This window comes from Nymphaea colorata, chromosome 3, assembly GCF_008831285.2.
Source record: "Nymphaea colorata isolate Beijing-Zhang1983 chromosome 3, ASM883128v2, whole genome shotgun sequence".
NCBI classification, from domain to species: Eukaryota; Viridiplantae; Streptophyta; class Magnoliopsida; order Nymphaeales; family Nymphaeaceae; genus Nymphaea; species Nymphaea colorata.
The window spans coordinates 27,629,610-27,653,232 of record NC_045140.1 but is presented as its reverse complement, the minus strand read 5'-3'; the positions used below and the strand labels follow the sequence as shown (position 1 = coordinate 27,653,232).

The 23,623-nt window shown below is 37.8% G+C and overlaps 3 protein-coding genes and 1 long non-coding RNA gene across 8 annotated transcripts; all 4 read right to left on the bottom strand.

Annotated features, from left to right (window-relative positions):
- Positions 1-588: 588 nt before the first annotated feature.
- On the bottom strand, positions 589-3,341 carry LOC116251615 (leucine-rich repeat protein 1-like). The gene is made up of 7 exons (XM_031625982.2): positions 3,118-3,341; positions 2,789-2,921; positions 2,617-2,688; positions 2,120-2,263; positions 1,956-2,027; positions 1,787-1,858; positions 589-979 (listed from the first exon to the last, which is right to left on the bottom strand). The coding sequence occupies exons 1-7, from the start codon at positions 3,194-3,196 to the stop codon at positions 910-912; spliced, it is 642 nt and encodes a 213-aa protein (XP_031481842.1). The 5' UTR covers positions 3,197-3,341; the 3' UTR covers positions 589-909.
- Positions 3,342-4,825: 1,484 nt separating this feature from the next.
- On the bottom strand, positions 4,826-11,925 carry LOC116250962 (general transcription and DNA repair factor IIH subunit TFB4). Of its 2 annotated transcripts, none has more exons than XM_031624975.2 (11): positions 11,822-11,925; positions 11,532-11,683; positions 11,121-11,421; positions 10,988-11,034; positions 10,369-10,406; positions 10,247-10,292; positions 9,688-9,741; positions 9,364-9,429; positions 8,150-8,226; positions 6,891-6,986; positions 4,826-5,181 (listed from the first exon to the last, which is right to left on the bottom strand). In XM_031624975.2, exons 1-11 carry the CDS (start codon positions 11,850-11,852, stop codon positions 5,109-5,111), a joined length of 981 nt encoding a protein of 326 aa, XP_031480835.1. In that variant the 5' UTR covers positions 11,853-11,925; the 3' UTR covers positions 4,826-5,108. The 2 variants fall into 2 exon arrangements, with proteins under 2 accessions (XP_031480835.1, XP_031480836.1); XM_031624976.2 differs by having other exon boundaries at positions 10,369-10,391; positions 11,822-11,867.
- A 1,565-nt stretch (positions 11,926-13,490) lies between these two features.
- On the bottom strand, positions 13,491-17,559 carry LOC116249993 (uncharacterized). Its single transcript, XR_004171292.2, has 3 exons — positions 16,587-17,559; positions 14,859-15,337; positions 13,491-13,756 (listed from the first exon to the last, which is right to left on the bottom strand). It is a non-coding gene; the product is annotated as an uncharacterized LOC116249993 (long non-coding RNA).
- A 1,534-nt stretch (positions 17,560-19,093) lies between these two features.
- On the bottom strand, positions 19,094-22,287 carry LOC116251611 (uncharacterized protein At2g23090-like). Of its 4 annotated transcripts, XR_004171716.2 has the most exons (4): positions 22,035-22,259; positions 21,936-21,976; positions 20,145-20,350; positions 19,331-19,470 (listed from the first exon to the last, which is right to left on the bottom strand). XR_004171716.2 is itself a non-coding variant. In XM_031625978.2 (3 exons), exons 1-3 carry the CDS (start codon positions 22,105-22,107, stop codon positions 19,351-19,353), a joined length of 234 nt encoding a protein of 77 aa, XP_031481838.1. In that variant the 5' UTR covers positions 22,108-22,268; the 3' UTR covers positions 19,094-19,350. The 4 variants fall into 4 exon arrangements, 1 of the variants encoding a protein (XP_031481838.1); XM_031625978.2 differs by lacking the exon at positions 20,145-20,350 and having other exon boundaries at positions 19,094-19,470; positions 22,035-22,268; XR_004171715.2 differs by lacking the exon at positions 21,936-21,976 and having other exon boundaries at positions 22,035-22,255.
- Positions 22,288-23,623: the final 1,336 nt, after the last annotated feature.

The following is a 23,623-nucleotide window of genomic DNA, read 5'->3' as shown; positions in this document are numbered from 1 at the left end:
GGTATATGTTTACTGTTGATGTAAACATATCCCCTCTCCTAGAGCTAACTTTGTTTCTTCCGGATGCCAAGAACAAAAGTCTCGTTCTCGGCACCTTCAAGATGGAAAATCAAAAGTTGGCTCTTACTCGACCCAGTTGAGGTTCGCTAGCTTAGCTCATTTTTGTTAGGACCATGACTTTCCCAGGGCCTCCAGCTCGACTCAGGGACTACTCGGTCCCACCAATCCAATATGGAGGTAAAACTAGATTCAGGCTTGAGCCAGAACTTCATAGGGGTTTAAGAATCAACCATCTTAGTTATGTTCAGCCTAGAAAATCCCAACTCGAAATTCTTATGTAAATTCTGAAGTTTAAAATATGGAAGTTACTTTCGTGCGGTTCTATACTATTACTTCCACTTTTGAAAACCAAAAATTGGGGGCCCCAGTTAAAATATTCCTTCTACAAGAGCTTGTCGCCACCAATTCATCTCACATGAATACTTACTCTGTCCACAACAATATCAATGAAAAATATAGAACAGAACGCCAATCATACATTTTGTTTTCACACCCGAAGCAAATGCACGCTAAACACAGTTGCTGGCATTAGTTTCTCAATAACATATTCTTTCAAAATTTAAAGATATGTAGAACTTCCATTTGGAACATACAAGAAAAATAACTGACATTGATGGAACTGGACTGAGAGCAAGCCGATCTTTGGGCACTTGTAAGCCTGGTTGAAGTAATCGGGAATCATCTCTATGCCCTTTTTTCAGAAGTATAACAAGTACCTATATGCCTTACATATATTTCAAAATAAACCTGTTATTTCTTCTTCCACCTTATACATATATATTTAAGTTTAGAGAGCCTGCAACCCACGGTAGAGTTCAGGCTGTTCAGCTCATCTACCAGCTTTGCCCTTCAGCATCCAAAATCATAAGCTACCAGCCCTTGAAGCTCTGGTCCATTCAGTCGATTGTTATTCTCAAAACTACAAAAAAAATACATCAGATATGATATCCAAAACAAAATTTGATATGATAATAGAACTCAAAATCAGCATTTTCAGAAAAAAAAAAGTTGACTATGTTAGCAGTTGGCAGAATAAAAAGGGATTAAGAGATGGACAGATCTGACTTCTGAAACTATGCGTCCCCTCTAAAATCAGGGAGACATGAATTATTTTCAGTTGGTCCAGGCATAGAAGAAGACATGAATTAAGTAGCTACTGAGACAAGTTGGAACCGATAAGTTCATCTGCTGCTTGTAATTAGGTTAAACTGTTCTGACAGCAACGTTATAGTGAGGATTAGTTTCCTGTGTGATAAAGAAAAAGAATATTATAAATTTATATTGAAAATAGAACTTTAATCAACAAGAATTTGCTACCAAAATTGCATTTGAAGCACACAAAGAGCTATTCCTGTTCCGTAATAACCATTTGACGTTCTAACTGAAGATAGTGATTCTAAATGAAGCCAAAAAGAGAAAAGCAGGCATCTATCTCTTCCATAGAACAACTTGATTGGATTATTTCCTTCTATAGGTCTGTCCTTCTGCAAATTATTTTCACCTCATCATTTCATTACAAAATAAATATATGACCTACTAAACAAAAAGAAGAAAAGAGCTTATTCAAGTTGACGTTCTGGCAACAGAAAAAAAGAATAAATACAAGAGCAACAAACGACAGAGCAAGCACATGCATGTCTATAGAAGATGGCCAGAGGATGAACATCAAGCAAGATCTCAGGCGTAGGCAATTCCAAGATGATCAATATGGGAAAAAGAGCAGTACCTCTGGTATGAAAATTGTACAAAGGGACCGTCAGTTGGGATTGTTCCGCAGAGGTCATTGTTGGAGACATCCCTGCACAGTTTTAACATCCCTTTTCAATGAACAGAACAAGAGTGGATCTTGCAGACATAGATCATAGTAAAATACAACTAAAGTAATAGAAACTTACAAAATTTTGAGGTTGGAAAGGGCTGTGAGCTCTCTTGGAATTGGCCCCGTGAGCTTATTGTTGTTCAAACGACTAGCAAAAAATACAGAGAATGAATACAGCAAACTTTAACCAACGTCAACTGTCGAACCAATTTGAAGTCGTAAATTAAGCTGAAAACTTACAGGAACTTCAGCGATCTCATCCTCCCAAAAGACTTTGGTATCTGTCCTTCAAGTTGATTGCTGTATAAATCCAAGCTAACAAGGTTCTTCAAGTTTCCCAATTCCTCAGGCAACGTACCACTAATATCATTTCCATAAAGCTCCCTACAGCACACCAAAAAAAAAAGAAAAAAAAGTCGGAGTAAAACACTCAACCAACCAACCAACAGCCTTCGAAAAAGGGAGGGGGTGAGAACCATTAACACCACAATAAAAACAAAACTAAGCAAATCAGGAACAGGATTAGGATAACTCACGTGTACTCAACTAAATTCCATAAAAGTATGTAAATGAGTATGGCAATGAGATCAACCGTAATATTTAACACTCAAGAAGTAAACTAACTGAATTTTATCTACCTACGCAAGCTAACCACAAAACAAAACAAAATTCAGGAAGAAATAAGCTGATCAAGACAAAAAGGAAATGTTAATAACGCCAGTTAAATAAATATATACAGATATTGCAGGTACTCCAGCTGTCCAAGTTCAGGTCCCAAATGTCCACTGATTTTAGAGTTCCCCAAATCCCTGAAAATCAACATGCAAAAGGTTGAACATAAGCTCTGCTGAGCGACCCAAAGAGATAAAGAGAAAGACCATAATAAGTAGTTCCGGCAGGGTAACTTACAATCTGATCACATGGTTATCGGAATTACAGGTGACATGGAACCACGTACATGGGTTAACCAAAGTGTCATCCCAGCTCTGCAGCACTTTATTGGGATCAGAAAGCCTTCTCTTCAAAGCAAACAAAGCGTTTCCTGAATCGATAAAACACCAATTCAAGCAAGAAAATGTGTGAACGGAGAGGAAAAACGGAAGCCCTCTCTCGGAAGAAGAGAGGGAGAAGAAGAAAAGAACAAAAGAAATGGAAAATCTTGACAAGCTTTCCTTTTTCAGTAAAAAGAAATCAGGGAAAAATTAAAAGAAGAAGCAGCAATTTAGTTGAATGGGTACCTTCAGAATTGGTTGAGGAAGACGGTAAGGCGAAGAAGAACAAGAGAAGCAGAGGGAAGAGAACTCGTCCGGCTGCCATGGCGTGAGGAATGCAGGGAGAGCAAACCAAAAGGCAAAGCAGAAAGAGGAAAAAGGAGAGAGACAAAGGAGTCTAGGGTGGAAAAGAAGGCAAATGAGCGGCACGGCATTGACAGCAGGCAAGAGTGAAAGGAAAAAATTAAGCGGCTTATCTCGGGAATTTGACCAAGGAATAAAGCGTGTGGACCCACCTAAGTGGTAGAGTCTATTGACCACTCTTTCTCTCTCTACCTCTCTCCTTATCTCTCTAAATTCTTCTCCCCCCTCCCACCAAACTGCAAAGTACAGGTCCACAGAGATCACGTCTCAGGCTCACGGAAAATCCATGGCAGCTGACAACCGGTGCTGCCCATGTGAAGAATATACTTGGCTGCATGGCCGGACGGCTTGCAGGCGTCACCTGCCAGTTGCCGCTTCTGCACGCATCAAACAGGAAGTGTGCTAGTTGCCAAGATTGCATTCATCACCACTTTAGCTACAGATTCTCCTTTCATAGTTGCCAGATTCCCTATGAATACGCACAAGGGCATCAGATGTCCCCTATACACATTAATTGGAAGATGTCTTTTGTAATTCAAGGAGCCGGATCTAAATCTAACCCAATCAATAACTAGGTGACTTTAATATGTTTATTTCTGCTAACTTTCATTATCACAACAATATAAACCAGATTACCGGGTATAGTTCTCAGTTCCCCAGGGCTAGACAGGCCTGAGATTGTATAACACGCCAGCTGACAAGAGTTCAACGAGCTCAAACATATCAATTTCAACTTGGGTTCGACTTATTCGTCGCCATGTTTTAACTAGGCTTCAATTATTCCCGAACCACCCAGCTCTTACCAGGTAAGCCACGGAAGGCCTACCAAAGTTTAAAGCAAGACCAATCACCATTAATGCTTAATTTGCAAAACGGGGTAAAGCTCAGCCCAGATTTATTCGAGAACTATAAAAAGTTGCCCATGTCCAACCTGATTCGGCCCAGGAATATGACCCAATTTGAGCTCCAATATTAAAACTCAGGTATTCATTTTCTTGAGTTTCATACTTCTGTCGCGATTTGCAACAGATATTTTATCCGGAACTACTCCTAGTAGCTTGTTAATACAGACGGAATTCATTATTCAGCCATCCCAACAGCAGAAGGACAACTAGTTAAACTCTTCAAGGATCGTTGCTAATAATAATAAAACGAAAAAAAAGCTGGCACTAAGTTCCAACCGAATCACTTTTGGCATGCACAATAACAGTGTTGAGATGATCCGGCAGGGTATTGAATCTAAATTAAAGAGAATTCTGTGTTTTTTTCTTGTGGAACATCCGACCATTTTTATTTAAGAAGGGAGGCAACGGCCTCCCGAACCACAGCATTCACGATCTCTCCCTGCACGGTCGCCGGGCAACCATGATTTTTTTTTAATATTTTTTTAAAAATAATATCGTACCCATTATACTTAGTGTCTGGCGTAACAAACTATATATATATATATATATATATATATAGATATATTATGTTCACTCACATGGGAATCTATAGAATTGTTAAACCAAAAGAAAGATTGGTTCGTAAAGAGCTCTTCTCTATTTCATGTACTTTTCATAACCTGCAGTTCCATGATTTGGGAGGCAGATTTCTCAGCAGTAGCTTTAAGTCTTTAACCATCTCGCCAAAATTTTGAGGAGCATCTCTGTTATGGCCCATGTCGAACAGAAGCATTTAGCTCCATGGGCTTAGATCCGCATATACATTTGATACTCGGTTGCAAGAAAATGCTAATACAGAACTGCCATCGATTAGCACTGAATGATGCAAGCAACGGATAGATTAGCAAGATCACCAGCTGCACAAGATATAAGCTTTTGAAATGCACTTAAAATTGGAAAGCTCAATAGGTGCTTCTTGTCAAAAATGAGTTAGGAGTCGGAACTCTTTCTCTTCTTATCTGATATCTGCGATTGGTCAGAGTTGCCCTGATTGAAAGCTGACCTGCGTCAGGAGTTAAAAAAGGAAAGAGATGTAACAAAGGGAAGAAGGTAGACAGACGGCAATTTAGATAGTGTTCCAACAAATACGAGAACTGAACCATGACAACCATTGAAAACCGTCTAGTCACATTCAATTGGGCACGAGCATATTACAGTTATTCTCCTATTGACTAGAAAAACCCTTCTACGTGAGGACAAATTGTGAGAAAGAACCTATTTCAATGACACAGACAAAAAGTATCACTGAAAAGTGAAAAGAGAGAGATCATCATAAGCTCAAATTTTTACGAATACAAACTCAGGTTTTATTGCAATAACAAAAACAAGCATGAGCTTCGATTTCTTTAATTTACTGTCTGTTTTGCTCAGCTTCTCAATCGTGCACACAAGCACATGGACTTGTGCATGTGCATCTACGCATTTATTGAGTTGTTTGTTCATTTGTTGGGAATAAGCAGCCAGACTCTCACTTACATTAGAGAATATCCCAAACGTGCATAAAACATGGTTGCATGTGTTTTTGGAATCTATACCTATAAATGTGATTTCTATGTTTCTAGTTAGTATGAAGAATGTAACTGATTGTATAAGTTTTCCACCGTTGAATATGGTGTTTGAGTAAAAAGGTTGTTCGGCCACAAACTTGATGAAATAGAAGTCAAGGTTTCATATTAGCGATTTAATCCAAACTTCAGAGCATGATTTTAGTAAATAAGCAAGAACACATTTGCAAGATTGTGTTAAACAGGTGCATCGAAAGTTGCACATCGAGGTGTTAGGACATTCTAGACAAGTGACCCCCGAGCTACTCATTCTCTACCAATTGCGATGGACAAATAATAAGAATTTTCAATGGAAATTATAATCACTAACTATAATTTCATAAAGCATGTCAAGAAATAGCCTGACTAGCTCACCAACCTTGGACCATTTCAAACATATTTACAGGGTTTGAACTTTGAACTAGACCAAAGATGCAGGAAAGACTTTGCTCAATGATGTCTGGAACAGTCCAGAACATGAGGTCTAAAAGCACCCCTTTTCATCTGCATACATTTGCAATGCAATTTCTTAAAAGGTTAGTCAGAATATTTGACCATTTAATTTTTTTTTATTTCTTAATGACATTTCTGATCTCAGAGACGACCAAACTTGCTAACAATTTTCTAGGAACATTTTCAACAGCTTAACTTTTTATTAGTAGCTTTGGAAAGGTCGTCATGAACTGCATGTACTATTTCGAAACCAAATATCATGGACTTGAACTATGAAGAACTTCATTAAGGGGGCATTTGATAGCCGGATGGGTTGAAAGTCTTTCATGATTTCATTCCGTACAGAATGCCATCAAACCAAGGAAAAATTCCAGATAAACTCTCAGGTTTAAGACAAATTGTATGATTTTTCCAAATTTTCAGCTGGGGTTGTGTACTCCCACCTTTTTCTTGATTTTTTCTTAAAATGCCCTACAATTTCATGCCATCAAACAACCCCCAAGGCCTCCCCAAAATTATCAGGCCTTATGCTTCTAGTAAGTGTTGAAAATGAAAAAATTAGGCTAAATATCAATCATTGCTTTTGACACTGGAAACTGTACGGCTGACTGTACATCCAAAAACAATATAATAACAATAATAGTGCTCCGACACAGATAAAAACAGAGACATGATAACTAGAAACAAGAGTACATATGAGGTTTACGGTACTCACCCACAGGTTGAACATTTCTTGTGAGACTTGCAGAATATGGATAGACAAACAGAACAAACATAGCCCATATTAATTGTCTTTTTATGGCAAAAGCATCTGCATATATTCCACATCCACGATCAATATCATGACAATTAAAAAAATGGCTAGATACAAGATGTTGCTGAAGAAACCTATAAATAGTAAAGACTAATATAAATTAGAAGATGCATGCCAAATTTTCTCTGTGGGAATATAATCAAGTGAATTTGTTCTGAGTATGACACAAAAATAAAAGACAAACAAGGACAGATTAACAAGACAACACAAGCATTTCAAACTCCACTAACTACAGAAGCCTTTTCAGTTTTCACCTATATCTTGATTAGAGAGGACAGGTTTGGCTCATAGCTTACCGTATTCTTATGAAGGTAGATCAATCCTGATAAGTACATTTGTGAGGGACCAACTCATTGTGCAAAATGCATGCTGAAAACATCTCATAAGGGTATTTCTACTAGCTCGTTATACCATATCAGAAAAAAAATAAAAATGAAGCATCAACAACACAAAGAATAAATAAGAGTTCCTTTTTCAAGGTCACTGTAATTAGGGTTAGTAAACTGAATATATGACCCAGCTATTATCTCTCAAGCATTTCATTCCAACTATGATGTCTTCTGAACCTCTGATTACCAAAGTACCATTTCATTGCAAATTCAGAATTTTCAACCCTAAGAAACGTTGGTTTTTCCTTCATTAGATTTATGTAAGGCAACATTGCGCCAATTGTTCAAGCCAAAACACTTCTGAACATACTTTTCAATGATGAGATCACAGCCTCTATGAATAGGCAGGTGTCATGCATTGTTTCATATAAATTGCCAACCACCTCACACTATGGTTGGTATAGACCATGGCATGCTGAGTGTAGACAACTTGATAGTCATTTCAAGCATTAGCAAATTACCCAAGGATGATGGCACTTTTGTACTGATTACGTTGTAAATCATCATCACAGGTACCAATTGATCTCTTGCATGCTTTCTCACATATAAAGGTGTTAAGTAATGTCTGAGGATTTTTTCATACTAGTCATTTAGATGTTAGAGACAAGGCATGTAGTCCATGATGATAAATTAAATTATTCCAAGAAAATGACAAGATAGAAGAAGAACAAAGTTCTTAACAATTAAGAATCACTAATTCATGCATGAGAAAGGCATATGAAGGAAAAGAAAGCTCACAAGAGTAGACAATACAAGTGAATAAAAACTTACGAGGCACGAAAATCAACACCAACTGGCTTGGGGAGTTGCAAAAATCGACGAGAATGCAGATCAGTTGCAAAAACCATCTGTATGAGTGCGAACAATATCACAACATTATATGCCATTTAGCACAGTTATCTTGGCAATATATGTTTGTACCACATATGCAACACATAAACTAATGACAAAGTGATTAAAGGCAACTAAGTCAAAATCAACATTCAGAGTATTTGCAAAGCCATATCTAGTTCATGCCTTAAACCATGTCAATTTCTATAATTGCATAGATCAGAAAGGAAAACCAACAAAGCCTTGAGTCAGATGGACAAAGAACAAGAATGGACAAGGGAAAAGGATATTATATGAGTTCAGATTTCGAAGGGAAAGGGATATTGTCCGAGTTCAGTTATTTTTCAAAATCCAACAAACAGTCAAACATGTGAAACTGAACACGATGGAGAAAGGTCCAGCAGAGATTAAATACAGGTTAAGTTCATCCAGGGGAGAGATCGAGCTTCAGGAAATAGTGAACGGTCTTATCAATACACAAATGTATAACTCCCCAGGAATTTCGATTGTGCTTATATCTATCACTGTAGGAATTGGGTTCAAGCTTTCCCCAGCCCCTTTTCATCAATGGACTCCTGAGTCCTGACATATACGAGAGTGTGGTTCGTTTTCCCAACTCTTTATAGTGGAACCAATTCTGTCCTTATCACAAAGATTTAGAAGGCATCTAGTGGCAGCCTAACGAGTGCCTTCCAGCAGATTACATGGCTTTCTTTACCAGTTCTATTAACAAATTACAGTCACTGTGAGTACACTACCATTTGCATGCATAGAAATTCATACACCTGTGTTTGTGGCTTCACTGTTTATCACATTTACATAGCAATTAGTATAACTGCGAAAAAGAAGGTTCAGATTCTAAAAACATGCTAAACCCAAGCTACAACAAAAACACAAGATAAGAATGATATAAATAGAAGCAACAAGCCTTGATACATGTTCCCAAAAAAAAAGAAGAAAACTAAGACACATTCAATTTGTCATATTTTAAAGATGACTACTAGCAATCAAGTAACTGTTAACAATTTAACCTCATGGTAAAAATGAATAACCAAGCAAACATGACATATTACATGACATTTGTAATAGAAATTGTACAACAAAGACATGTTTATAAGATGGCAATGCATAGTCCACCACAAAATACGACACACCGTGAGGTACTGAAATAGGCCGCTGAGTTGAGGCTTCAAATACACCCCTCCAGTCATGAATGAAGCCTGCAGTTAACAAGAAAAGAAAAAAAAACTAAGGAAGCGTATCATAATCACTATTACTACAGTATAAAGAAGAAGATGCTGTAAAAATCAGTTTCATGGTCCACAAGTGCATCCATGTATATGATCTCCACAAGAGCAATACTGCAGAATGAAAGACGTAACTTGCAATGTTGGCATGCCAGGAACGTGAAATACCAAATATGATATTTATGGCAGGGATCATTGTCGTATAGTGAAAATAAGGATACATATCATTACCTGCTGCAAGAAGGCAGAATGCTGACTCCCTATGACACAAGAATCTATTGGTACCTGACAAGATGTATATATAAAGTAAGAACCAGGCACTAGCTTCATCAGGAAAAAAATAGAAACAGAAAATCAGCACAGGAAAGAATCTAACATCAGAGATGAATATTTCAATAACAAGTATAAATTCAGTTTTGACATGTATGCAAGCTCAGTGATATTTCCAATCTCCTTTTGCTTCTTTCAGATGCTTGAGATGTACAAAGTAGACCTTGAAGCTATGGATTGCTGATCTAAAAACAAAAGCAAAAAAAGACAAACTGGGACAAAACATAAATGAGGCATTGACAGCCAGACCAAACAAATTCTTTAAAGAAGATCGAATATTTCATCCAACTCATTCTTACAGCTGGTAAACACAAACACAATTGCATAAATGCTGCAAGAACATAATTTTATACAGGTAAGGATTGTCTTTGTGATGCACCATGTCACTATCTACCAAACAAAACATACAGAATGCATATTGCATTTTAATCTGATTGAATGGTTATTGCAAATTGAATACCATGGAGCGTTGTGCTGAGAAAATTGCATTCATAACTGCAACATATCTGCCCAAGTTACCAGCTTAGACTGGATGATAATACACAAGCACAAAAGTCGCAGGTTATGGTAAAAAGAACATACTGTTCTGGTCCATCTGGAGCGGCCTGAAAACACAGAATCTGATGTTGATGTCAGCAAACGATAAATGCAAATCTACTAATAGCCTTAAATCTACAAGAGCAACAATCGTGCTGAAAATCTACTCTTAAAACCTAAAACAAGGAAACAAAAAAAAGGAGGCCCATAAAATTAAAGAAGGAAAAAGAGCTGGAATAGTGGCATATCTTGCAAATCTTTGCAATGCTGCATGTGAGCAAAAACATGATATGATTCTATACCCTGGGGTATCATCTGTGCACCTCATTCCCTTGTCCACAAAAGGACATATTTCGAATGAACTTGCATTCGTTATTATAATGCAATTCATCAACTTACTCCTTGTGTAATTCATAACACCCACCAAGAACTTGCTTGTGCAAGGAAAAGGAAGGAAATCTTTAAATGCAGAACCCAACAATCCAATTGTTCTTCCGCTCGTCAGGAAGGAGTGGACTACATGATGCATCTAGGCAGTATGAAACTCTAGAGACAGTATGTAGGTAACATTCAAGACCAAGATCCACAAGGGCTCGTTTTTTATATTTAATAGGCTACAAGTAGTATCAGTAAAAAATAAAATTAGAGAGGAATAAGTTCGTACCCTAGGTTGCGGATGAATTGGTCCAGAACGAAATAGTCTCTGAATATCTAAACCACGTAGTAGGAACAAACAAGACAGTCCCTAGAAACCTAACTACCAATACAACCACCACCACCACTATGAAAAAGGATACAGCAAAGCGCCAGAGACAGCGAGCCGGAGACAAGAGAATGTACTTTTCCGGACGCCACGGCAGCATCGCTTTTAGCTAACTGCCGGTCCTCCACGATAAAACTTTCGAGCCTCTGCAGGATCGTCGACGAATTGAGAGGAAGCGGATTCGCAGACTTGCCCGGCTGCTTCACGTTTGCGGCACCAGTCTCCGAGGCCGAGGAGGAATCAAATATGTAGTCACAGGAATTGACACCCGTAGCAATTACGACCACTTGGTTGAGTTGATTGAGCAGAAGAATCGAGTTCAGGAAAGGAAGAACCTGAATGCTCAAAATAATCAATCCCCGTCAAAACTAATCCTTCAGAAATCGTCATCAAAGATTCAAAAGGCAGAAAGCAAAGCGAAGGGGCACAGGGCAGGAGCGCATACGTGGCTCAAGAACAAAGAGAAGGCTGAGTTGTTGGAGGCAGCAGAAGATGGAGGGTTTCCGCCACCAGCGTCGGCCGAAGACACCTGGGTAGGGATGGAACTCCAGAAATAAGGGTTGGTATCGATCAAAACCATGAGGAGACTCACATCATCTGGTGCCAAATGCATCAACATTTGCCCACGAATGAGGAAACGATAACGAAAAAGAAAAAAGCAACATATACATAGGAAACGCAAGGAAACCCGAGCTTGTTGATTCATCACTGCAGTAAAGGAGAAGAAGATGGTACCTGTGTAAAGCTTCGTTGATATAGACTCCATTTGGAGAGGGAGGGGGGACGGAGGAGCGAGAGAGGGGGTTAAATCGACGCTTTACTTCGCGCGAGTATTTTACTACTTGTATGTGCTGGGTACTTTTCAATACTTAGGCGTCGGGTCTGAAGATACCCAATCCAGTACAACGACAAGCCAGGCAGCGGGCCAGCCTATACCAGTTTGAGCTTAACCCTTGACTCGAGACTGAGAACGGCCTTTGTTTATATGCTTAGAATGTGTTTCTTTTACCGCCGTTCTGATAGCTGCAAGCTCTCAGATTAACGAAAATTTAAGGTTCTATCCGACCTTAAATTCATGATTTTTTACATGCAATGTGCATTTAAGATTCACGCTATTAAGATTGATCTTACAATGCACATATTTTAATGAAACATCATATGAAATTGGTTTCCACCCCTTTTTTACCTTTCTTCTTTTTCCTTCTTTGGAAGAGCAAGCGAGATTAGGCAGTGGACTACTAGAGTTTCGTTTTTCTTTGTTCAAATGGATGTCGGCAAAGTGTCAAAATATGTCAAGAATAGCGTTCATAAACTATTCATGTTGAGCTCCTGATCTTATTCACTTTGGAACCCCACAAGTATAGGCCCCTAGACAGGAGCTCCTGTTAGTTGTTAGCAATTCGGTTGATTCATTAATAGGCCGTGTTTATTTTTTCAGCTGTCTTACTTTTAATCTTAGATACGTACTTTTTATTACAAAATAAAGTATCCATGAAGTTTGTGGATGATTAGTTTCATAAACTCACGTATGAAGGGAAATGTACTTTCAAGTAAATAATGTCCCGTACTTCCATCCATCAAACGCATCTTATTTTTCTGTAAAGACTTGTTTTGGAGGCATACATTTACCTGATTGGAGGTTGGTCATTGGCATTTCTCTTCATCCAAATTTCTCCGTTCCGTTGAAAGGTTGGAGACCCATTAACAGTCTAAGAAGAGTTTGTGCACCGGAATTGTCATTTGGTTAATGGAAATGTAACATATAGTTCCATGAACCTGAAATACTGGAACTACCTGAAATACTAGAACTAGTGTTTTAGAAACCTGGCCTAATTTTTGGCACAGATTCATGAAAAAGTATGTTACCCAAATGACCCTTGAATGATCGCGCTGGATCTAATCACGTACCTTGTGAACATAAGACTCCATATTTTTCTAGTATAAGGGTGGACAAATATAAAGGTAAAAAAATTAGTAAGGCTTGAGCCACCTTAATATACAGAAAAGTGGGTTTCATGATCACAAGGATCATATGACCGGATCCTGGCTCTTGATTGTCCGTTCAAAGTTCAGCACTCAGAGAGTGTGCAATGTTGCTTAAACCCTCAGCAATGAAAAGTTTTTCCTTTTGCACAGGGGGACACCGAAGAGTTTTACAACGAGACATAGCTAACACAGCGCATAGTAAATACACATTTTCCTGTTCGAAAAACAAATCCTTGTCATAAAAAGAGCCCGTTAAGCACCACTTAAAGTATGTTTGAAACAATGTTCAAGTTTTTCACGTGGTCCTACTTTATCCCAAGAATACTACTTGTTTGGCATGCACTAACTCGACGAACATTATGCCAAAACCAAGGATTATGTAATATACTGCACAGTGCACAAATCTTTATCAGTGGAATAATCAACTAAAACCAACTGTTTCAAAATTTCAAGACCAAATCTTACAGTTGTACTGTCTCTTTATGCTGCTGCAATTCAACAATTAGCAACGGAAGTGTACTATCTACATGCTTTCAAACTTCATGGAAACATTTATTGTTCTATCTTCTAAGAGCTGGATTACATGAAAAGGTGCAAAAAAAAAATGCAAAATATCTGCCTACGTTGCCTCCATGAAGTGAGAAAGCTTCTGAACCATTCACTTCATTCCCTTCAAAGGGCCGCCTGCGCAAAACAAAGCAGAAAACCAGAAAAGAAACGAAAAATATGATTTGGAAGTAGAATAAAGAGGCATGTCAGTTACAGTGTATAATTTCTGATAATTTGATAAATCAGTTCTACTACTACTTGACATATGAAATGTTTAAGGAATGAAAATTCAATAAAGTCTGCATGGCTGTTTACAGTTACTGTCATTGTCTATGTCTTATAGACAAGAAGCTATTCTAGCATCTTAAATAACACTTACTGTGTTAATTTAATGACTACATAGCTTGAATGACATAAAGGCACGCCCCAGAGCAGGTTAGGTTCTTATATTTTCTATGGTTCATCACATGGGTTGGTTAGAACAACTTTAGAAACTAAGCAAACAATATCATTGAAGAAGCTAAGACAGGAAACTCCATTTGTTTAACTCAGCAAATAAACCTAGAAGACAAGGCCTAGCTCTAATAGAGAAAGAGACTGTCATTTATCAACCAAGATGAGTACTTATTTCCAGTGCACTTAAGCTGCAAGGATGGAGTCTGAGCAGTATTATTACCAAACAAGCAGAATTAGGAACTGCATGAATTCTTGCCTCCAAGGAGTAAAATAATGATGGTGCTGCCTTCCTATGTTTGCAATGCATCAATGTGGAACTTCCTACTGATTTTTTCTTTTGGGCTGTCAAGGGTCGATAACTAACAGCATATGCATAATCAAATCTCCCAAAATCACTACTTGGAATTTTTCTATAATAGCAAAGTTAGATGCTGGCCCCTGCCAAGATTCAACACTTAGGAGAAATATTGCAATTGTTTCAACAGCTTATTTAATTGATACCTTGAATATAAGTACAGCTAAAAGATAAAAGAATTGAACGATTTTTTTTTTCATGACATTCTTGGAAGGAACTTGGAATTTTGTCCCACAATATGGTAATGCTGCTAAAATGTTCTACGAAGCATCTTAGAAAAAAAAAAGTCAAGATACAATCATGTTGCCAAACTAGAGTTCTTTATCTGTGGAGTCAAAGCTCTAGTAGCAAAAAGAGAATTTGTTATAAATGAAAAACTGGTTTACAACAGCACTACAAGAAAAGTCTTCATTAGAAGATGATTACCTGTATGACGGTAGATCTGCAGTTACAGTTGCATGAGATTCCTGATACTTGAACTGAAGCAGCTCATAACCTGGAGCAAGCTTCTTAATTGCTCATAGTACTTACTAGTAATAGTAACAAGAATGTGCTTCAACCTCGTAGTATTAGCGATTGACCGCATTCTTAGAGAAAGTTGACAAACAGCAAATGGTTCAAATTGCTGTAACCTAGTTGGACATGCTAAGACAAAGTTTGCTTGTCCCTTCATTTTCAAATGTTCTAAGTCATGCAGTGCTTGAATATCTCCAACTTTTCTCTTAATAAGAACTGTGATGCTTGGAACTCTTAAAATTTCCAAAGCTATGCATATGCTCATGTGCCAGTAATAAAAAAGAGTAAGTTCTCTACAATGGGTGCCTCATTGAATCCGTCTTTGGCATTGCTTGCACAAGGTCACAGCTGAGTCAGTAGTTTGCACGTCAGTATCTTGTATCAGAAACCTGCGGAATACACCATATCAACTGCCTATACACCATATCAACTGCCTGTATCAAGTATTCTTAAAATTTTAAGTCAAGAAAAGTGTATTGTCGTTAGTTTATTAAAATGTCAGCTAAGAGAGCTCAATCAACAGATACAATCCGATGTAACAATTTTATGCAAATCAGCCAATATCTGCAGATACACACTGGTTTCGATTACACTTGGTCATAGTATCTGCTATTCATTTTTCCAAGTATGCATTGGCAATCAAAGTTGGACAAGCTTACTGGTTGGAGCATACCAAGTTTTGCTGGATTGCTCCCAATATTAGGCAACTAAATGTACTTTCAGCTTAAGTGAAACTAGAACTCTTTTCTTGCGATGGGAAGTGCATTAAAACAAATAGAACTAAAAGATAAAAGGAGAATGTTCAAACAGAACTACAAGATAAAAGGAGAATGTTCAAACTGGACAGTTAGAGGAAAAAACTGAAAGCTTCTTAGGAAATGCTCGTTAGATGACTAAAAGCCCAAAGACGAGAGTCATGGTTTCAAGCAGTGGAAGGCCGCTTTTAACTCATGTCACATAAATTTCATTTTGAAGGCTACCTGCTAACGGAGTTTGCTGCAGCAAGTTTAATTACAAATGCTTTGGCGTGAACCATACTCACAGCCTTATCAAAATGATGACTGGGAAGGATACGTATGTTTAGACTTTGGAGTTTGTGTTCAGGGATTCAAACGTGCAACTTTGGATAAGATTGACATTAAGCAATGAAGTTGACCAGATGTACCTCAACTCAAATCTGGACTGCATTGCATCATTCCTACCTTCAATCAGACCGAAAACCGTCTTTTCTGCAGATTCTGATACTATGGATTCTAATCCCTGTGAAACCGCTGTACCCTAGATCCCCAAACCTATATGTCCTGACAACAAGACCTCAGAAATTACCATGGCATCACGTGATTTTGCTCTTGATGCTGTTGCATCATGAATTTTCCATTGAAGTGAGCCACTCATGCACTTCCAACAAATGGGGAAGCATGAACAAGCCCTTCCCCCATGTGACCAGAAGAAAGAAGGTGACGGCTATCTTCAAAGAAAATAAATTTCTCAGAGGGGAAACAAAAGTCTATTTATAAAAAAAATATGCCAAAATGAGATCTCCCAATGTCTAAATATTTGCAAACCAGATAAAGGAAGCCAATACCGTGCTGCAGGCAAACAGAAAGTAAGAGGCAAAGGAACCAACAAAAACTATACCAGTATTACCATGGCAACATGGTTCTTGCTTTTGATGCATCATCCCCAACAATATTTTCATGGTGAAAATAGAGAAGAAGGCCATCCTGAAGTTTATGTCTACATATAGACTGAAAGGATGATGGGTTGGGAAGGAAAGGGAGAGAGGTAGAGAGAGAGCTGCACTGCTAGTTTTCCAGAGTCAGCAATGGCAAGAACCAGCTTTTTTCTAGCAGCAAAATGGACAATGAGTTGGGACAAAAAAACGGTGGCAACTTAAAGAGGGAAGATCACGGTCATCATTGCCCAGGTGGTTGCATGACAATGACGCGAGCCAATGGGGAGTGGTCAAAGGGCAGACACAATGATGACGATTGCAAAAAAATTGGTGGCTTTAAATTCATTTTGTGCAGCCAGCAGAGTACAATGATCTGTATTTTCTTTCTTTTTTCTGCTTTTCTGATCTTTCTTTTGGCAGACCTCGAGCGTGGGAAAAGCTATCATTTATAGGCGAGCAAACAAAAGCTAAAAGCCATGTTCTCTGATCTTCTCTTTTGCAACTATGATTCTACAGTGTCAGTTTGGACATAACCAACATCCCCCACTACTCACAGTCTTCCTCTGCCCTCTCTGCTCCATTGTCACGTCTGTCCATCAGTTGCAAGATGCAACAACATGTCGATGGCCATTATTCATTTGCTTCCAACTCCAAAATATGTTGGGTAGACAATTTGAACTTTGAATCCCAACTCAAGCAGTTTTTTCTCAGAGGCTGCAGCCTGCAGTTCTTTCCTGCTCAGGCCTTAGAGCAGGGATTTTTTCTCATGGTACAAAGAAAAGCCTGTGCTTTTGGCTCTGTTACCCTCTGTCGCGGTAATGTTCAAGGCAGGCAGCCTGCACCCGCCTGATAAGATCATAAATGTAGTGCAGATGGGTTTCTGGTGGGAATAGGGCACGATGGTTGCAACAGTTTAGGACTTTGGGCAATGCAACAGTTAGGTTTTCCATGTGCCCAAGGGGTTTTGAAATTGGGGGAGGGGCCCTTGTCAGTAGAAATACTGCGGATCATTTGAATGTTCATGAGAAGCCCAGTTGCTTGCCTTATGAAGTCCTGTTCAAGTCCATGAAATTTCAAGTCCATGAAATTTCAGTTACTTATAATCTTTTCTCTAGTCCTAGTTTTGGAGTTTTATTATTGGTAAAAAGACATAGCTAAGTAGCACACATTAACTCCTTGTTTAGTTGGTTGGAGAGAAAGGGAGGGATTGATTTGGTTAATTAAAAATGAGAAAAAGAAAAGAAAATTAAAAAGTTTGTTTGGTTGTAAATGGAAGAAAAGAATAAAGAAAGAAAAGAAATTGTAATGTAAATTCAATCCCTTTAAAATTGAACCATTGAGAAGAAAATGGTTCTTTGTACCATCTATACTCTTCTTTTAATTTTTTAAACATTTTAAATGTTAAGGGTATTATTATAAAGTATTATAAATTATATTATATTATTTTCTGTTTTATAATGATCTCTTTCCTTTTCTTTTCATTCATTTCTTATTTTTTTTTCTTTCGTTTTCTTTCTTTTTCCTTTCCATCCATCCCTTTTTCCTTTCCTTTTTCTCTATTTCCTTTTCATCCATCCATTTTCCTTCCCTTTCCCTCCATGTAAACTAGCGCTGGGGAGCCTCCATGTAAACTAGCGCTGGCGCTGGGGAGAAGATCGGGCCGATATAATGCCTGTAACAGCCAAAGCCGCATGAGTCGGACAACATTATAAAATGAAAACAAAATGGCTAGTTTTTTCTTTTTAACTTTGATACAGCCTTATACAGGTACATGTGTGTCCGGGATATGCGCCGGTTTTTATAATTTCCGATGCGAGACCGGATCCAATATTCATAACACCGGGTCAAACTTCTCATGCACCAAGCCTGAAGACAACAGCAAATTCAGAGATTTCACGATTAGTCAAAGTTTATTTTCTCTACCTCCACAACTAGATCCTAGCTTCTACTTGTGTGTATCATAAAAGTAGGATCTAGTTATTAGAAAAATCAGATCCTGTTAGTATAAGTCTGACTTTTTTTAAAAATATGTCTCTTAATTCAATATTAGCTGTCAACCATTCATCAATGAAATAAAATTAAACACACCTGTTACTGTGCCATAATTAGTAAAAGTTAAAGAGTATAGTTTCTCTTAGTTGCTATATTTATATAAGCCATCCGTATTGCAGCTTATGGCTCTTAAATTTGATGTGATTCACCAGATGGCGCGTTTAACGTGACGTACAAGAATGGTTGACCACAAACATGAAGAAGGCAGGCCGACGTTAAGGCCGTAGTGTTACATTTATGCTTAAAACCGAGCAACCCTTTAATCCCTCCATCTGCACGCGTTGATTACGAGTCATGCCTCAGAACCTCCTCTGCACTTAGGCACGAGTAATAGAAAGAGAAAACCAGGCGAAAACCAGGCGTTTTGAGCTCTCTCTCTCTCTCTCTCTCTGCATTTGAACGATTTGCAAGTTCTATATGTAGAAAGAAATTTTCATATAATATTATCGTGTCTATGGTTCTAACTGACACGGAATACACAAACGAACAGATAACAGAAAGCACAAACCATCGACTTCACAGTTCACATAAATACTAGTCACATGGGCTCCAAAGGAGACAACACATGGATTTTAGAATAATGTTTCAAGCTTTCAACAAACCCATTTCAAAGTAATGGGAGTCATCTTCTGATGTCTTCAGTCTTCAACTTGTGGAGTATGATAGCCATTCTACTTAACTTTTGAGATGCGGAAAACACTGATAAAGATCATTCTTGGGATGTTTAGCTTCTGCATGTTCACTGCATTTCACTTCCGATGTTGTGCACATAAATGTCTGCATGCACACCTTGCACTGCAAATACAGGTGCCGTTGATCAGAAAACAGTAACGGGATTATGGCATTTTGCAGAAGTATCTTTCAGTCTTTAGCAAGAGACCAGAAGGTCAATAGTTGACTAAACAGTGATGTTCTGCATATTGTACAAAAGCAGACCATAGTGTAGAACTAATTTTCTGGAGAGCAATTCAAGTACGACTGCATGGAAAGACAATTACCTAGCTCAAGCAACTATTGATCTCCTACAGCACATTTATAAATATTTTCCAGACGAACAAGGAAGCCACACAGCTTTGTCTTGAAAAGAAAAAGTGAAATATTTTGCCATAAAAGGACAATCAAGGTGAAACATCATGCAGGCCTGTCAGACGAGATGTGTTTTTTCGACTGCTACACAAAATGTCATGCCAATGTGATTGACAAATGTAATCAAAATAATATGACCACGATCATATTATACAGCTACTCTAGCACTAGCATCTGTGCTAGTAGTATCACAATCAACTGTTCATAACACAGAGATAAAACCTTCGTCGTCACAGGCATCAGACCAACTAATTGATCTCAAATCAACATGATTAATTTCGTAGAGAACAATAAATGGTGAAAATGGCAGAATATATGCGTCTCCCTTCACAGATACTGAAGACTAGAAATTAAAATGAATAAGGACAACCGAAAGTTCTTACCAAAACCAGGCAGGCTTGGCTTTTCATCAGAACAGAAATCTGATGACTGATTTATCAACTGCTTTAGAGATATCCAGCACTGACCCTATGATATTCGGGTCATGCCTATTCGTCATTCTTAAACAATAGATATAGGTAGAAAAGTAGGTAACAAATAGTCATCAACATCAGAAGATGTTACTTGCAGATGTTCTAGGCCTTCACCACTGAGGCAGGAAAAAACAACGCAATTAGTTAAGAAGATCAAAGTAGAATGTGAGCCTTGAAAGGGAAAAATATATGGTTGAACAACAACAATCTGAACCATGGCTTCTCAACATACTAGGTCCATAACTTCTCTTCTGCAATTGGTCCATAACTTCCAATCTACAAGTGGCCTTGGCCCTTGGAGAAAGTTTTAAGTTGGAGCCAAATACAGCACTAATTGAGAGTCATAATCAACTAAACATTTTGTTTTTTTGCTTTTGATTACCATATGTTTATCCATTTACATGAACTTGAAGAAGAAGCATACAACTGTTCGGAAAGCAATCAAGTTATGTGTAAGAAACAACCAACCCAAACACCAGCACCAACAGTCCAACACCGACACCCCATGAAAGGGGAGAAAAGAAAAGAAATATTTCACATGCTACAGTTAGAATTGAAGTTCCTGTTGATCCGTAGAATTTGCCGACAAGTTACTGCAAGCCCTCTCAAATCACCAGCAAAAGCATCCAGATAGAGGATTCCATGGATTTACACTTAACGGGAAATGCATTGGATGCAAAAGAAGAAGCAAAAGAATTTCTGTGGAGAAAATCACTAGAATGCACGAGCCCATATAACATCTAAACTAAGAAATTATACCCAAACGAAAAAAATCTTTGGCAACATAAGAACCAATATTGTTGCTGTGAACTGTTCTTGGTTTCTACAATGGTTGCAAGCCAAGCCTAAATGCCCATAATTACAACTTTACAAGATGAGAACTTTGCTGGAAAACTGAAATCACACCCTTGACACGTTTAACTGGAGAATTTTAAAAGAATCCTACAGATGCAAGACTAGCTTCTAAGCTTTAAAAAACCATGACTTGCAGAAAGAAAAAGGAAAGCGCCTACCGAACTTCCAAAAGATTCACGGTTTTAGACATGTTAAACAAGACTTAGTATCTCCCAGAAAGAACAATGTCAGGCACACACTGTCAAACCATGCAAGTCCTATTCTTTTTCCCCCGTAATACACTACATTTGTTTTGAACCTCAAAATCGAATGCTTCAGATGAAGCGGAGCTACCACCTAGACAAGCCCAAAGCTCACCTATGACACTTCGATTTTTTCTGTTTTACGCGATCAAGGGTGTAAATAATTTCCTTTTACTGGCATATGCATATTAAATTACAATCTTATAATAATCTTATACGAAGAACTGATCTCCCACAATCCATTTTCCCGTCGCCCCGTCTTTACAGTAACTGAGAAACCCTGCGGGTTCGAACCGCATAGATCGACGCAAGCAATAAGCTGCACGCTCATGATCCCAAATCCCTAATTGGAAGATTTGTCTTTGGTGTTGCGGGCAACAGAACATCCAATAGAGTAGACAAATGGCAAAAGGGAAGGAAATTTCATATGTGGACGCAAGCACTATAAGTCACGAACACTGTGAAATTATTGAGGAAGCCACCATCCTCTCTTGAGAAAGAAAATCGAAAAATATGAAGTGGGTAGATGCGGTGGCCAACAGTGATGGACGAATTGGGTCTATAGTTGCAGAATCGGGAGACACATAAGAAGAGGGAGAACTACCTGGATAGTCATGGCTTTTTTGTTCCTTTCTAGCTGGCTCCCTGCGTCAGATGAGCGGATCAGAGAGAGAGAGAGAGAGAGAGAGAGAGAGCTACTCACCTTTAGCGGCTTTCATCTTCTCCATATGCTTCTCGCGTGCCATCCTCGACTTCTGGCCATTGCCTCCTCCCATCGCTGGTTCTTTGTTGATTTCGTGCTTCCTCCTCCGACTCCTCAGAAGCAGAAGGCAGAGCGAGAGAGAGAGAGAGAAGATGGCGTCAAAAGATTGAGAGCGAAGATGAAGCAGAGAATTTTCTTTTCGCTTGGCCGCCGGTTTCTCCCCTCATCCTTGTTCTTTTGTTCTTCTTTTTCCTTCTTTTTTTTTCAATTTTTTCTTTTTTTTTTTTGAGCGTTGGATAACGGTAAGAAGTAAGAACTCCAACCCAGAATCCATGCGTACCTAAACAAAATATTTTAACAAAATAAAATATGCTTAAGAACCAATAAGGATAATAAGAACGCAGATAGAATCAATAAAGAATATTTCTGTACGTGGGTGTGCCTGTGTACTCGGTAAATTTATGTTAATTGATTTACAAGTCATTTGAACAATTTGATTGATAACTTAAACTGTACATATAAAATTATTTTTATTTAAAGTCAATACAAGTTTATTTACTTCAAAATACACAGCCTATTCAATTCACGTGCATATCAGAAACAAAACAATTATATGTTTTTTTAAAATTTTGTCTACATAAAAATTATACTTTGACTTTTGATTTTTGTTAAAATTTTTTAAATAGGATTGTTAATCAAACCAGTTAAGCAAGTGTTCATCACATTATTAATTTTGTTTTTCTTTTAACCACCCATTATATATATATATAAGTCAATGAACGAAGACCATTTATTTGAAATGGCTGGATCATTTATTTGAAATGATTGGATGGTTGAGAGAAAAAAAATATGTAAACTGATGTTAAATAACAAAAACACTCATCATATTTTTTTTATTTGTTTTTATCTTAATCGTTCATATAACTTTGATTAGATGGTTAGGTAATGGTAAAACCAAAGTCACCATTCAATTATATATATATATATAAAAGCTAAAATCCTCTCACTGTTTTGAGCTTAGTCGTAGTCACCCAATTCATTGCATCAAGTATATATGATTAATCACTATATATATATATATATATATAAAAGCTAAAATCAGCAAGCTATCTTGAGTTTCATCCAATGACCACTTGATTCACTTCAATGATTGAATGTGATTAAAGCATATACATTGCATTAGATAGTGCATCGAGTGTGTTGCTTAATACTAACCTTGGGTATCGGGCCTAGGTGCTCTTTACCTGGCCCATAACATAACAGGCTGGCTTGAGTACTTGGTACTTGGCCTGATTTATTTTTTAAATATTAATTTTATTTAATAATGATATATATTTAATTATTAAAATATGTTATTTAAACATTTTTGTTTTATATTTAAGAATATTTTTTTATTTTAATCGAACAAAGTGAGCAGGGTTCGAGCTGTGATGTCAAGTATTGAGCCGAGCCAAGATTCGATTTTCAAGTGTTGGGTTGAACCGGCCCAATGCCCAGACCTAGTTAATATTAAACCACTTAGGCAAGAAACAAAAAGCAAACCTATTAAAATTGATTGTTAATGTTTTTTTTTTTTATAATCTAACTTT